Source organism: Fusarium musae, chromosome 7 (assembly GCF_019915245.1).
Source record: "Fusarium musae strain F31 chromosome 7, whole genome shotgun sequence".
Classification (NCBI taxonomy): Eukaryota; Fungi; Ascomycota; class Sordariomycetes; order Hypocreales; family Nectriaceae; genus Fusarium; species Fusarium musae.
The window spans coordinates 578,201-592,493 of NC_058393.1; the positions used below are offsets into that span (position 1 = coordinate 578,201).

General features: G+C 48.0%; 6 protein-coding genes across 6 annotated transcripts; all 6 read left to right on the forward strand.

Annotated features, from left to right (window-relative positions):
* Positions 1-1,981: 1,981 nt before the first annotated feature.
* J7337_009363 (uncharacterized protein) lies at positions 1,982-3,557 on the forward strand (the record flags this gene model as incomplete). The annotated part of the gene is made up of 3 exons (XM_044826961.1): positions 1,982-2,754; positions 2,805-3,000; positions 3,051-3,557. 3 exons carry the CDS (start codon positions 1,982-1,984, stop codon positions 3,555-3,557), a joined length of 1,476 nt encoding a protein of 491 aa, XP_044677555.1.
* Positions 3,558-4,431: 874 nt separating this feature from the next.
* On the forward strand, positions 4,432-5,289 carry J7337_009364 (uncharacterized protein; the record flags this gene model as incomplete). Its single annotated transcript, XM_044826962.1, has 2 exons — positions 4,432-4,571; positions 4,620-5,289. 2 exons carry the CDS (start codon positions 4,432-4,434, stop codon positions 5,287-5,289), a joined length of 810 nt encoding a protein of 269 aa, XP_044677556.1.
* Positions 5,290-5,695: 406 nt separating this feature from the next.
* J7337_009365 (uncharacterized protein) lies at positions 5,696-6,831 on the forward strand (the record flags this gene model as incomplete). The annotated part of the gene is made up of 2 exons (XM_044826963.1): positions 5,696-5,842; positions 5,890-6,831. 2 exons carry the CDS (start codon positions 5,696-5,698, stop codon positions 6,829-6,831), a joined length of 1,089 nt encoding a protein of 362 aa, XP_044677557.1.
* A 360-nt stretch (positions 6,832-7,191) lies between these two features.
* J7337_009366 (uncharacterized protein) lies at positions 7,192-8,126 on the forward strand (the record flags this gene model as incomplete). Its single annotated transcript, XM_044826964.1, has 2 exons — positions 7,192-7,412; positions 7,463-8,126. The coding sequence occupies 2 exons, from the start codon at positions 7,192-7,194 to the stop codon at positions 8,124-8,126; spliced, it is 885 nt and encodes a 294-aa protein (XP_044677558.1).
* Positions 8,127-8,653: 527 nt separating this feature from the next.
* Positions 8,654-8,924, forward strand: J7337_009367 (uncharacterized protein; the record flags this gene model as incomplete). The annotated part of the gene is given in 2 exon segments (XM_044826965.1): positions 8,654-8,865; positions 8,885-8,924. 2 exon segments carry the CDS (start codon positions 8,654-8,656, stop codon positions 8,922-8,924), a joined length of 252 nt encoding a protein of 83 aa, XP_044677559.1.
* A 1,919-nt stretch (positions 8,925-10,843) lies between these two features.
* Positions 10,844-11,949, forward strand: J7337_009368 (uncharacterized protein; the record flags this gene model as incomplete). Its single annotated transcript, XM_044826966.1, has 2 exons — positions 10,844-11,548; positions 11,599-11,949. The coding sequence occupies 2 exons, from the start codon at positions 10,844-10,846 to the stop codon at positions 11,947-11,949; spliced, it is 1,056 nt and encodes a 351-aa protein (XP_044677560.1).
* Between the last annotated feature and the right edge of the window lie 2,344 nt (positions 11,950-14,293).

Sequence of the window (14,293 nt, forward strand, 5' to 3'; positions counted from 1 at the left end):
GGCTTGTTACCAGGGCAACTATTGAACTCGTGTCGCTTCTGGTAGGTCATGGGGCTGATGTCAACTCCCAAGACGATCAAGGTTTCACCTCTTTACACCATGTGGCCCGTGACAAAATCAGAAGTTCAGTAAACATGGCTGAGTTATTACTGGACCATGGGGTCAACATAGATGAGCGAGATGGAGAAGGGAAGACTGCACTCTTGAGTTCACTTGAACGTGGGCATCTCGATGTAGCAAGGTTTTTGATAGAAAGGGGAGCTGATGTCAAGTTATTGACTAGATTTGGGGAAACAATGCTTCACGCGATGTATGACAATGCATCAAGTTTGTGCCCAAGTTTGCTGGAGCGAGGAGTTGCGGTTGACGCCTTGACGACAGACGGCTGGTCGCCTATTGCTTGTTTATTGAGCAGATATAGGGCAATACGAAGCAACATCCGAAATTTAAAACGTGTTCACTCTTCGGAAATGGAACATTTCGTAGCAATGCGAGATATAGAACAAGGAATAAAGCTTTTGGCCGAGAAAGGAGGTAAGAACATCAAAAACTGGCAGGAAGAGGAATACAGTCTAGAAGAGTAGAAAGAGCTGGGTGATCCATCAAGAAGTACAGTTTTGGACCCAAGGTGTGTATTGTTGATTTTGCTTCTGGGGTGATTTAGGTAGATAAGGTATGCGTCAAGATGCACCATGGGTATTACCTTGACAATTGTCCAGCGTATGTAAATGTCAGAAGCAACTGCCATAGCCGGAAATACAGGAAGTAACTACTTCGTATCTTATCTTAGTCGCCAAGCCTTGAAAAGTGAAACTCAACCTCCATAAGGACACACCGAAGGTTAGGATGACAGGCAGATCATAGCACTTCCATCCTGCAATGAAACATAGCTACGGATAATTCGCCCGTTGTGCCGGTAAACTTCGATACCCTCGAACGCTCTGATATGCGTTGAACTACAGGGTACAGCCAGATCTTCTCCCATCTAGTACACATTCCCGCAAGTTTGCATCCACAAAGTCGATTCGCCTCACAAGGCTGGGTTACACTACATCTTGCCTCAACGAACCCAGCAGATCATTCCTCAAAACGCATTAATCCATCCTCCAAACGCACTGCAACACTGCATCGTGAAGAGAATCATCATCTCACAACAGTGCAGATCGTCATTGTAACCCAGCCACACTCGGATAAGCACTACTAATTCGGAAATAAACTAGCCTGTGGCACAACTCAATTGACGACAAGGTTTCTTATCTCGCTGACCCGCAAAAGAACCGGTGAGTACCAAGACTTGACCAAACAGGCTTTTTTCCAAAGATTGACTACAAAAGTCCGCTGAGGGTCGAGAAAGAGGGGAAATGCTTGGAGGGAGCATTTTTGCCTAGAAAAGATCATCATGTCATTTCGCAGTGGCTGATAAACTCCGTCTCTATCTCGGATCCCTGTCGATACGACGAATAAGCGTAGAAAGATGCTTAATGCCCAGCGCCAACTCTATCACAGCGCTAGTCCCTACTCTATCTCTCGTGACCATTGCCCTATCTTTTGTGCTCGGCCAAGGGTTGATAATCCCTGCGACCTGCCGTTATCAACATAGGTCGGATTGGCGAATACTCCAAAAGTTCCAGGCGACGTGGGATCCGAGTCGGCGCTAGTTCCTGGAAGAGGCAGTTCCTGCGGGGAAGCAGACACGACGCCAAGATTCGATCGCCAGAGACATCCCTGGAACTGCCTGATTTGGATCCCGCCGCCGTGAGAGGGTCATTGGTTCGTGGGAACATTATCCGTGGGCTATGCAGAAGTGCCGTGCAGGACGGTTGTACTATCACGAAATAGTATGGGGACGTGACGAGTAGATTGCAACAAAACTTAATTCCGTACGATCAGCAATATATAAATATCAACTATTTCCACCTTCAAAAATACCCTTCCTCACTCCTCATCCCTCTTCTCACAGTCTAGTCCAGTCCAGCCCAAGATGAGATTCACCACCCTCTCCCTCCCCCTCTTCGCCCTGGCGGCCAGCGCCACCAAGAAGCCCCTCGTCAACGAGCTCAAGCTCCAGAAGGACATCAACATCAAGGGCCTCATGGAGGGTGCCCAGAAGCTCCAGGACATCGCCACGGCCAACGGCAACACCCGTGTCTTTGGTGGAGCCGGTCACAACGCCACTGTCGATTGGCTGTATAAGACCCTCAAGGCGACCAACTACTACAATGTCAAGAAGCAGCCCTTCACTGAGCTGTACTCTGCTGGTACTGCCTCTCTCAAGGTTGACGGCGATGATATCACTGCTGCCATCATGACTTATACCCCTGCTGGTGAGGCTTCTGGTCCTCTTGTCGTTGCCGAGAACCTTGGCTGCGAGGCTGGTGATTTCCCCGCTGAGTCTGAGGGTAACGTTGTTCTCGTTCTTCGAGGAGAGTGCACCTTCGCTCAGAAGTCTGCCAACGGTAAGACTGCTGGAGCTGCTGCTGTCATTGTCTACAACAACGTTCCTGGCGAGTTGGCTGGTACTCTTGGTGAGCCCTTTGGCGAGTTTGCTCCCATTGTTGGTATCAGCCAGGAGGATGGTCAAGCTATTCTTGCCAAGACCAAGGCTGGTGAGGTCACTGTTGACCTCAAGGTTGATGCTACCGTTGAGAACCGTGTTACTTTCAACGTCATTGCTGAGACCAAGGAGGGTGACCACGACAACGTCCTCGTTGTTGGAGGCCACTCCGACTCTGTTGCTGCCGGCCCCGGTATCAAGTAAGTTCCAGTTATCACTTTTGAAATTATTCAATGCTAACAGACTCTAGCGATGATGGCTCCGGTATCATTGGTATCCTCAAGGTTGCCCAGGCTCTTACCAAGTACCGTGTCAAGAACGCCGTCCGCTTCGGTTTCTGGAGTGCTGAGGAGTTTGGTCTTCTCGGATCATATGCTTACATGAAGAGCATCAACGGCTCTGACGCTGAAGTCGCCAAGATCCGAGCCTACCTCAACTTCGATATGGTAAGACCCAAAACACTCTTCTAACAAAATCAAATACTAATAACTTCCAGATTGCCAGCCCTAACTACGTCTACGGTATCTACGACGGTGATGGAAGCGCCTTCAACCTCACCGGCCCCGCTGGCTCCGACGCCATCGAGAAGGACTTTGAGCGCTTCTTCAAGACCAAGCGTCTCGGCTACGTCCCCTCTGAATTCAGCGGCCGCTCCGACTACGCCGCCTTCATCGAGAACGGCATTCCCTCCGGCGGTCTCTTCACCGGCGCCGAGCAGCTCAAGACCGAGGAGGAGGCTAAGAAATTCGGTGGTGAGGCTGGTGTCGCTTACGACATCAACTACCACAAGATCGGCGACGATATCAACAACCTCAACAAGGAGGCTTTCCTCGTCAACACTCAGGCCATTGCTAACTCTGTTGCTCGCTATGCCAAGACCTGGAAGAGCCTGCCCAAGGTTACTCACAACACCCGACGATGGGATGCTGAGGTTGCTTCTGTTCTGAAGCGATCTAGTGGACACAGCCATGCTGGCGGTCCTTGTGGATCTGTTTCCGTTTAGGATGTATAACTTGTAAAAGTCTGTATTATGAGAGATGAGCCAGTTTATGTAGAGTAGACAAAATGAGAAGACGAATTATGAGCTGAATTGGTCTAAGAATGATTGATATGGCATTGCTGCCTCTCGAAGTTTGAGGCGCTGATTTCCGTTATATGCTAATGATATTGAATTCAAGGTTGTATTGAATACGCACATCACGCGCCAATACTGAAGCGGAGTTTGCTTACGTTGACATCATCAAATCTCACTCCTGCAACCACCAACTGATCAAATGGAGCAAAACTTCTTCTTCGTGGACGGCTTAAACGCTGACAAAACCTCGAAAAAGCTCATGCGACGACATGTAATGAAGGGCAAAAATGCAGGCAAAACATTTCACCGACCATCACGGACGAATCAAGTTGTTCAGTATCGGCCAATGGAAAGAATTCCCAGACCGCTCGCGACTCAATTCTTCAGCTTCCCGTTTCCTGTACCGGTCACAAAGGTTGCTGGCAAAGCAATAGATGACTGTGAGTTGATGCCCCTCGAGGTTGACGAGTTGTGCTGATAAATCTAGTCTTTAACGTGACTGTCGGACACGTCTATCCAGCTCAGTTGGGCTTTTCTGTTGAAAAGGACAAGGTCAAGTGGCTCGAGATAATGTTTCACGATAAAGCATGCACGTAATATGCCGCTAAAAAATACTACACTAGCTAATTATTCAAAAGCTTACGACTGCTCCCTGGCGCTTATCCAAGCTTCAAACGAGATATATCTAGGCATAGGCTACAATTGCACCAACTCGCTAAGCTGTATATCCCAGACTCTTGATCAGCTCAAGGTCAGACTGGATAGCAAAGAAGCTCTATCCGATCATACCATCTCGATCATCATGGCTCTTATCAATCAAGAACAGGCAGCAGAACATTACGCGGCTGCTGTGACACATATGGCGGGTTTGAAGAAGATAGTGGACCTTCGTGGTGGGCTGGAGAACATGGAAGACAGTGTCGTTGCTGTCAAGATTTGTCGGTGAGTAGGTAATGTTTGATTTTGAAGGGTGAGCACTGATATTTGAAGGACTGATATTCTCTTTGCCATGCAACAAGGTGGCCATCCGCTGTTTCATCGAGACCATATATGTCACCTAAAACGCAACTTGGCATACAAGGGATTCACTTTACAGCAAGACTCGGCTGCATACTTCAGTCGACTTGACCCGACCCTCCAAGAAGCATTTTCAGACGCCATGGGATTGTGCAGGCTGCTCAACAAACACGCGGATGAGAAGCCTCTCGATCTGCTTGAATTTCAAGAAGTCTTGGTGTCCATCAGCTATCGGCTACTCCAATTTCGTACGATTGGTGAAACCAGGTCCAAGCAAGATACTCAGTCTACGTACCATATCGGGTTGTCCCTGTTTATGATGTCGATCTACTTCAATAACAAGCAAGATCGCATGGCTCGGCCGGGGCTTATCAAGAGTCTTGTCAAGGAAGCCGTTGCATCCGATTCGAAAGAAGATGAAGATGAGTTCAAGTTCTGGCTTCTCATTTTGGGAGGTATTTCAGTTCCAGCTAGGGATGTTAGTGAGTGGTTTGTTGAGAAACTCCAGGAGCAAGCTTCATTGCTTGGCATCATGACTTGGGAACAAGCCAAGGGTTGTCTAGCGAGATTTCCGTGGATGGATGGAATCCATGACAAGCCAAGTCAGAAGCTATGGAATCAAGTCCGGTTCATGGGCGTGTAATCAGTTCATGGAGTTAAAGGTCTAATGAAAGAAATCCGTTAACTCCGTTCAAGTTTCACCTAGGCAAAGATAATCAGCCAATGAGGTCTCTGAATTATGTCGAGGACCTTCTAACCGGATATGGTAGCAAGTCTCTTATTGGCGCAAGTCAGACTATAGTGGCGCCAGGATCTCCAGCCGACGTCTTGAGATGGCTTCCAAATCGGGTAGCAAGTCTTGTATTGGATGATTTGAGAACAAGGCTTCAATGTTTTGCGAATATCCAGAATTCCTACGAGGGGTCCTTAGAGTATAAATAGAGAGAATTTTCGCCCTCAGACAATACAGACATCAGTCATCTCCACGACATTCACAGCATACTCACATTATTGCTTCAACATTTCAAGATCCGTTCTCATCTATCACCATGGCATCAACTACACACACAGACTTTGGAGCTAACACCGAAGCCACTGAGGTTGCCCAAGCATTTGATGACGGTATCCGTGGCAAAACTATCCTCATTACTGGAGTCAACCGTGGAGGTATTGGCTTTGCCACTGCGCAGGCTTTTGTAAGTCTCCCCCTCCTGGATTAAGTTCTCATGCTTACCATCTCAAGTCCACCCAGTCTCCAGCTCATATCATCCTCGCCGGCCGCAGTCCTTCCAAGGCAAAGGAGAGCATCGATGAACTCAAGGCCAAGTTCCCAGATGTAGACTACCGATTCTTGGAGGTCGACCTCTCCAGTCAGGAGTCCGTGCGCAACGCAGCTAAAGAAGTCCTCTCTTGGTCCGATATTCCTACTATCGATTTGATCATCAACAGCGCCGGTGTCATGGCCATCCAAGAGCGTACTCTAACCAAGGATGGTATCGAAATGCATCTCGCAACCAACCACATTGGTCATTGGCTTCTAAGCTGTCTCTTAATGCCCAAGCTCATCAAAGCATCCGAACACAAACCAAAGGGTTCTGTTCGTATCGTCAATGTCACTTCCGGCTCACCTATGGTATCAAGCATGCGCTGGAGCGACATGAACTTTGACAAGAAAAACAAAGACCTTCCCCAGGAGGAGCAGCCAAACTACGAGTTCTTTAAACTCTGGGGATACGAAAACAGCGAAGAAACAGCTTATGTTCCCCTTGATGGGTACAACCGCAGCAAGGTCGCCAACGTCCTTTTCGGCATCGAGGCTAACAAGCGTCTCTTTGAAAAACACGGCATTTTTACGCTTGCTGTTCATCCTGGTGTCATCATGACGACTGAGCTGGGAAGAAACTTCCCCAAAGAGACTGTGGAGGCTGTTGAGAAGATGGCGTCAATGGGGCGCTTTACTTACAAGTCAGTAGAGGCCGGTGCTTCGACTAGTCTTGTTGCTGCTTTGGATCCCAAGCTTGCGATCGGTATTGGGGAGACTCATGAGGGAAGTGAGAATTACGGAGCGTATCTTGCTGACTGTCAGATCAGCACTGGAGCGAAGCCGTTGGCTGTTTCGAGCAGTGAGGCTAAGAAACTGTGGGATTTCTCTGAGGAGGCAACTGGACAGAAGTTTTTGTGGTAGTTATCTTGCGAGGTTTTACTGTTTGTTCTGTTGATTGAGTTGTGAAGGACTTATCGACCATTCCAGTAGTTTACCGAGTCTTGAATTTACATACTTTTGTATTGTGAATTACTGTATCAATAGGGTATCATTGCTGGTGCAAAAGGTTCCCTCACTTTAAGCGCTTAGCATCCATGCTGCATGCTCTTCTCGCCATGGCATTGGCTGGAAGTTGCTTCAATCCTGCACGCATCAGCCTCAGCTGCATATTCCCCTCTTATGAACCCTGCAGACTGAACTCGATTATATAACTCAAATGCCCACCGACTTCTGAACATGTAAAGTGAGACTTTATTCTCTTTCTGCACTAAACACATCAGAATGTCCGAGTTCAAAGGCGATGACTTTTCCAATAACCTATTCAGCGACCTTGCACCGCTGCTCACTCTATTCGGTGAGCAGGTCACAAAACAATTCCTTAGCATGAGTATGGGATGGGCTGATAATATCCTACTTGCTATGGGACCCCTGGGTGTTATCACGATTGTTGTCAGTGCCATTAGAGTCGGGGGAGACAAGAGGCTAAGAGCGCTGATAGGGAGGTACCTATGCAGCCATAACCCAGACCTGGATAAGAGCTTACATGACCCAGGGCACGGGAGAGCCAATCAGTTGCAGAACAGGAACTACTTTCATCTACTTCCGAAAACGTATGTGAGATGTGGAATGGACAACAGATTGTTCGATTGATTGGAGACTCTGAGGAACTCAAAACACTGATCGCAACAAGGGATGGAGCAGTGTACGATATCCAAACAGCAATGGAAAATGAGCTCCTAACGTTCAAGAAGGACTGCCACTTAGATGCTGAGGAGCTGCGAGTCCTTTCCAATGCAGCCCCAAATCTGGCTCTGAACGTACCTAATGCTACAGCACATCTATATGAGCTGTGGGGTTGGGCAGCACTCAGTGTTTTACTCCAGCTTTTTGCTCTCGTGTTCCCGGCGCTTGCGACATTTTTCTGGCAGTGGGAAAACGGCGGCAGTACTGTTCAATCATATGGATACCCGTGTTTCTCGGTTGGCACAGTATGCTTGATAATGGGGATAATGATGTGCGGGCATGTTATTGAGGGTGTAACAGAAGAGATTGAGCTTCAAGTCTCAAACGACAACGCTGGAAAGGATGCAATGATATTCTGCTACCAGCGCGGCCGAACTGTCGGAGAACAACACTTTCCATCCTGCGCCATCTTCAACTCCGAGAGTGTTATCAAGATCTCTCGCATCGGGCATAATACGAAGGATTACGTGTAAGCCTGGCCACCTGCCTAACTCGGACTCTACCTAACTTTGCTAGACTTCTGACTTACTGCTCGTCTTTATTAGCAGTCACAGGATACATCATCCAGTTCGTTGGTTTTCGTGCCCTGCATTGGTCCGCCACGGTCGTACAGCTCGGAGTAACCCTCATAATCACCGCGATTAGAGCATGGGTAAGACGAGGTCTTGCGGGTGATCCCATTGTGGTGTTGTCTCCGACATTGCCGGACAGTCATGGCCTCGCCTGGCTAACTCTCTTGCTGATAGGCAAGGGACGGGATAAGAACAATTCACCATCCGAAGAAGGTTCTGGAAACGTTTGGGAACTTGTCTCTTCCGCTATCGATACGAGGTCGCCGAATATCGCGTCAGGACTCACACTGAAGCCTTACGTACCGATATGCGAGCGTCTCAGTGCAACCTTAACAGGTGAAACATCTGGACGTTCACATACAAGGTTTTCGAGAGATCATGAAGTGATCAGGTCCTTCGTGACTATGAGAACGGAATTGCCATCCACTATGGTGTCAACAGACGTATCTTCTGTCTCAAAAACTCTGGGAGATCTTATCGAAAATGTTATGAACTTTCTAAGCAACACCGCAACAGTCAGCTGGAAGAATCTCAGTGAGGATGGCGACCTCGATGTCTCAGCAGCAAACACTCCCATGATTCTCACATGGAGTTTCAACGTGGCTTCGGCTCGATATTCCGCCGAAGGTCTGACAGATTTGTTGGCTAAACCTCTTCAGTTCTATCTCGGAAGCCGAGCTAAGTCCAGAAGAGATTTAATCGGGCCTGAAACACCACCACATTGGCAGCTAGTCAACGCTGAGTATCTCGAAGCCATCTTGTCGATATGTTTGTTTTCCATCCTAGCTCCAAGTCCCGACATATGGCAGACCAGAAAGTCGCATGTTCCTTGGCGTGTAGTAGGTCATTGTCCAGCTGCATCGGCCAAAGGGAGAATCGGCCAATTTAGGAAATGGTTCGTTCACCCTGCCGTTGAAGCTGAACTTGATGCCATACAAGATGGGAATCAGCATCGGAATACCCAAGAATATAGCTGGAGACCTAGGGCTCGTGGACATTTACTCTGCCTTGGAATGTTCTTATCTTCATTATCAAGGCATGCCCTCGCATTTTTCGCTCAGCCGATTTTATACTGACGAGCCTCGGCAGGCAAGAAGAGGATCTCTCCTCCTTGGAACTGGATAATCCAGAGAAGATGGTTGAACTCGTTGTTCGTGGCAATTATAGAAAAAGTTTGCCAGTGATGTGGGCACAGGAGATTTTCTCAATATTCGTTCTAGCCATAGCGTCGCAAGTGAAGGCGCTTTCAAGATCGACGGAGGATTCGACTAGAAGCACAAGCGAAGGAGTCCATGAAAATGCCTGCTTGAAGAGAATCGCCACCATGGTGGTGGACAGTGGCTTGGCAGGTTCTGTCGCAGAGGCCAATCTGCTGATCATACCCGCTTTCTTACATCACGGGCTTATTTGATCTATTTGCTATACAATTGGCTAGCCATCATGGTATAACGCCTATGTTAATCTAAATGTGTTATTTGCAGTTAAGACCCATGGCTGGGAGCTTAAATCAGCAGACAGAACTCAAGAATCTTACTAATCTTTGGGTAGTATTGTCATTTATGGGTAGAAGGCAGAGTCAGCCCCCACTGACGAATAAGAGTTGAGGGATTGCGTTCATAACTTGGAATAGCCCCTAACTATGAGATTAGTTTTGAACTTAGTGTTGACTTTTTGGATACAGAGGTAATGTACTCGCTTGGCTTCGTTTCTGTTTCTTGTCCGCTCAAGTCTACAACACTCAAGTCTAGATAGATTACTGCAAAATGGCTGTTCTTTCTCATGGGATTACCATAGCCACGAGTCAATGATACAAGAACGCGCTGTAGACTTCATCACATGCCTTATCCCTGAATGTAACAAGAGTTCTCGTGGCCTCATGCAGCTCCAGGGTATGCAAGATGATCTACTTTGTTGGGTTAGCCCCTCACCCTCCCTCTCCATCAACGCCCACTCCCTTTCAACCGGTTAAATTCCCCAAAGCGACAAAACATACATAATGACCCCTAGATACCCGACGAACCCAATCTATGCTTAAATCACCCGTCAACTGTCAAGATCAAGTTCCTGATAGTCATACACAACGTCCCAGCCAATCACGCCCACAATTCCTCCCCAACAGAATATGACCTGAAAAACCCCCTGCGCCGCTAGGACCCAACAGGGAATAATCCGGTGCTCATCTCGGCGCTTTACCCCGCGTTTCGCCTCCTGTCACAGCCAAACTCGCACAACCCAAGGCAGAGAAATTCCAACGCTCGCCAACCCGTTTACCCTTTTCTACTTACTCTCTACACGTGCGTGCGTGCGTGCGTGTGTGTATGTAATGTACACCTGACATAGTCTCCTAGTGTGCAATCCTGACACTCTCATCTTTCAGTGCCAAGTCAACGACACCGGGGGTTATTCGTAACCACGTTTCAAGTCTATTTAACAGGTCGACGTCGGACGCGTCTCCCCTTTTTTTTTTCTTTCTTCACGGTTGAGCTTTTCCTCACTCCAAGCAAGGCATCGCCAGAAACCCTCGTTCAAAAACAGTGGATATCCCCTTGAGATATTGACAGCCAGACTATATAACGTTTTCATACCACCTCCCTATTTCAGCCACCTCTCTCATCTCCATGTCCGCGTCTCCACCCAGCGGCTCGTCCAAGCGACGGGTGCGCACAGAGGCTCAGATGAGCCAGAAGCGGCTGGCAGATCGCGTCAAGCACAGGGAGAACAGGCAGGAGCACAAGCAGCGCATGGAGCGCATGGAAGCAGACATTGCGCAGATCAGAAAGAACCTCGACACCGTTTCCGCGCAGCTCCGGACGCTCCCGCAGCTGAGCGCTGATCTGGTGGCTCTGCAGCAGAGATCTTCGCAGAAACCCCCTGGCGAGGCTTATGAGATGGACACGAGCGTTGAGACCCCGGACTTCCCCGCAGGCCGAAGAGCTGCTGCGCCGACGGCGGGTGGCGGTGGTGCTCCATGTGCGGCGGCAGACCATCACGACATCCCGCCTGCCGAGGTCCCGGAGGTAATGTCGAGTTTATTCCCCACGCCGTCGCACGTCGATTGCCGATGCGGAGTGCAGCATCACTCGCAGGCCGATTGTCTCGAGTATCGGAGTTTCGCGATTCTCTACGAGACCCATGCTGCTTTTCCCAAGGATCCGCTCCACGCTAGGTCCCTACCGAGGAACCCTGAGCTGCCCAACATGACGCTTCACTCTTACGGGGATAATGCAGTCACATGTTTTCTGACCTCGTTCCTCAAGGGTTTTGAGATGGCTAGCGTGGAGACTTTGTTTGGCGTGTATTTCTTTGCCTATCGTCTCATGAGAGTGAGTTCATCTTTACCTTATTCTCTCCTGCATACTAATCCTTCGCGTAGTGGCGCTTACATCCTGATCCTATGACTCTCAAGGATGTACCGCCGTGGCTGCTTCCTACCGAGGTTCAGAATACATATCCTCATCCTGTGAGCATCGATTACATCCCTTGGCCCGACCTGCGAGACTTTCTCTGTACGAATCCACGTATCAAGTCAAGGCATTCCGTCAAGATTTACCTCGAGTCTCTTCAACTGAAGTGGCCGCCAGGATGTCCCTTGATGGCTGTCGAAGGTGGTCAGGTTTGCGTAAGCCCCGAGTTTGAGGCCATTGCATGTGATCTCAATAATTGGGAGCTAGGGCCACCCTGGTTGGAGGCTTTTCCTCGTTTGGTTTCACTTGTGCATCCTTGAGTCTTGCCCATGTTTGGTCTGTATGTTGGGAAGATGAGAGCATTTAAGAGAGGTGATTGTTGTTTTGTCATAGATACCATAGTCTACTCCGTAGGTGGAAATGAATCATAATTCCCGAAGTTGTTCCACGCCTCAAGAACAAGAAAAACAGAGGACCTCTAGGATTTGACAAAAAGACTTAGCGAAGCTCATTTCAACTTGGGAGAGTGTGTAGATTGGCCATGTTGCCACCTAGGGCAGAGGTCCCAAGCTTCTTTGCCTCCCCTAACCACGTTGCTGTACGTTTAATCTTCCCCAAAGCGCACTATTTTCCCTCACGTCGCTTGCGAGTGACTTCCATCAGCTTCTCCAATGCCTGTCGATCAGCTGCTTCAGTACGCGCGTACAAACCCCTGGCGTTCCTGGCATGTTATCATCAAAAAAGCAATTTGCCTTCCACTGATGCTCCCTTGCTGGCCTATACCACATCGAGGACCAGAATTTATTCCCGTAAGTCCAGTACCTCTCGTCCATACAGTCATTAGCTGGGAGAGCTGGATAGTATTCCAGGGCATCTTCCACGCATATAGGTTCGAAAGTGAAGTTCCGCAACAACGGCAAATGTTGGTGGATGAACATGTCTGACCATCGTAAGTCATGAGTACCAACCAGGCCGGAGTTCTCCAAAATGTGGCGTGTTGAGCATGGAATCGAGGTTTGGATCGTTCATTTCTTCGTAGCTGTCTGCCAGTTTCTTCCACCCATCTAGGTTGACGCCCCAGTATTCAAACTCATGCTGGTGCACAACATAATGTGTCGTAATCCTGCAGTTGTAGAGCTGAAGATCAACAAGAGAAGACTGCTCAAGAACCCATTCAAACTGATCTTGTCGAAGAATAATATAGCTATCCAATATCAATCGTTTCAGACGTGGAAATGATAGATCCTTGCCATTGAATTCGACTGGGATAGCACCCCAGAACCAACCGCCAAGTGTCAGCTCAACCAGGGCAGAGTGGCCCACTTATATCTGGTGGATTGTGAATCACTGACACCCTTGTTGCCAATGGCTTTTACTGGTTATTCGATATTTTTTATTATGGAAGTGCGCTTGAGAATCTTCTATAATAAAACAACCAAGCAACTTCTACTTTCTACTCTTACTCCTAACGCAGGTATAGGCCTGCATACGCGCTACTAGGGAGGCCAGGAAATTTGTTGCATGGAGATTCTACGTGACAAAAAGACTTGGTTAAGATTAGTATATGTTGGCCATGACTGGAATGAACTACGGAAAGCATTTTCTTGTAAATCTGCAGCTGTACAAGTGTTCAGTCATGTGATTAATTCAGTAGTTAATTACCACTATTGTAATATAACGGACCATTTTAACTTTGCGGAAACCGTTCTTTTGCAGCGCGCAAATAGAGCTGCGGAACCAGAGTTGCATTGCGAAAAATGGTGCAGCAGGGGTAACATTCTTAGATGATGCAGCAGGACGAAACTCAATTACATAAGGTTATTGTAATATCATTTACTAATCTTTTATTTTCATAAATCAACTACAAAGGAACACTCTTGAATTCTTCGTAGCTTGGATGCTGTGTTTATGATTCCAGTGACTGTCAAATGTTTGGTCATCTAAGCCAATTACAGACCAGAGCGGTAGAAATGGATCGCGGGATAGTGGATAGTGAAAGTACAGTGATCTCCAAAGATCATAATGTTGACATGTCAACAATAAAGAAGACTGATTAAGGGTATTTAGATAAAGTTAATCCCCGGAAGTAACAGTGTCTCAACAACTAGATGTAATCCTTCTTAGCACTCGAATGGTCTTCTTTTAAACCAAGTTGCCATCAGAGCTACCCGATCTTCAACGCTTAGACCCCCCACATCCCGAACAACAGAACCTCTCATTATTACAAAGCTCTTACTTTTCACTGCCAAGTCAGGATACGGAACGTAATTCCACCGGGAAATGTAGACCATTTGCATGAATCATTCCGCTAGAAGCCTCCGAACCGAGCACACGGCATGCATCAAAGCTGCCAGATCCACAGTTGATCAGAATTCTCAACGATCGACATGAAATCTGGGGAAGCAAATGTGGAGAGAAGTCGGCACTCGCTGACATCAAGTCCCGATGCGGCATACAAAACTGCATCGGCACTCGTGTTTATACTCGGCCTTTCGCCAAGTACAGCGCACCGATGCCCCGACTCGGCTGGACTAACACGAACTTGGCAACGCGCATCTCATCTGGAGATCTGAATCTGCTTACAGATAACCTCGTAATATTCCTCCACATGGTTATCCGACACTTGGCCAAGGCTAATGGAAACCTAGTTCCAGTTTGGTGATA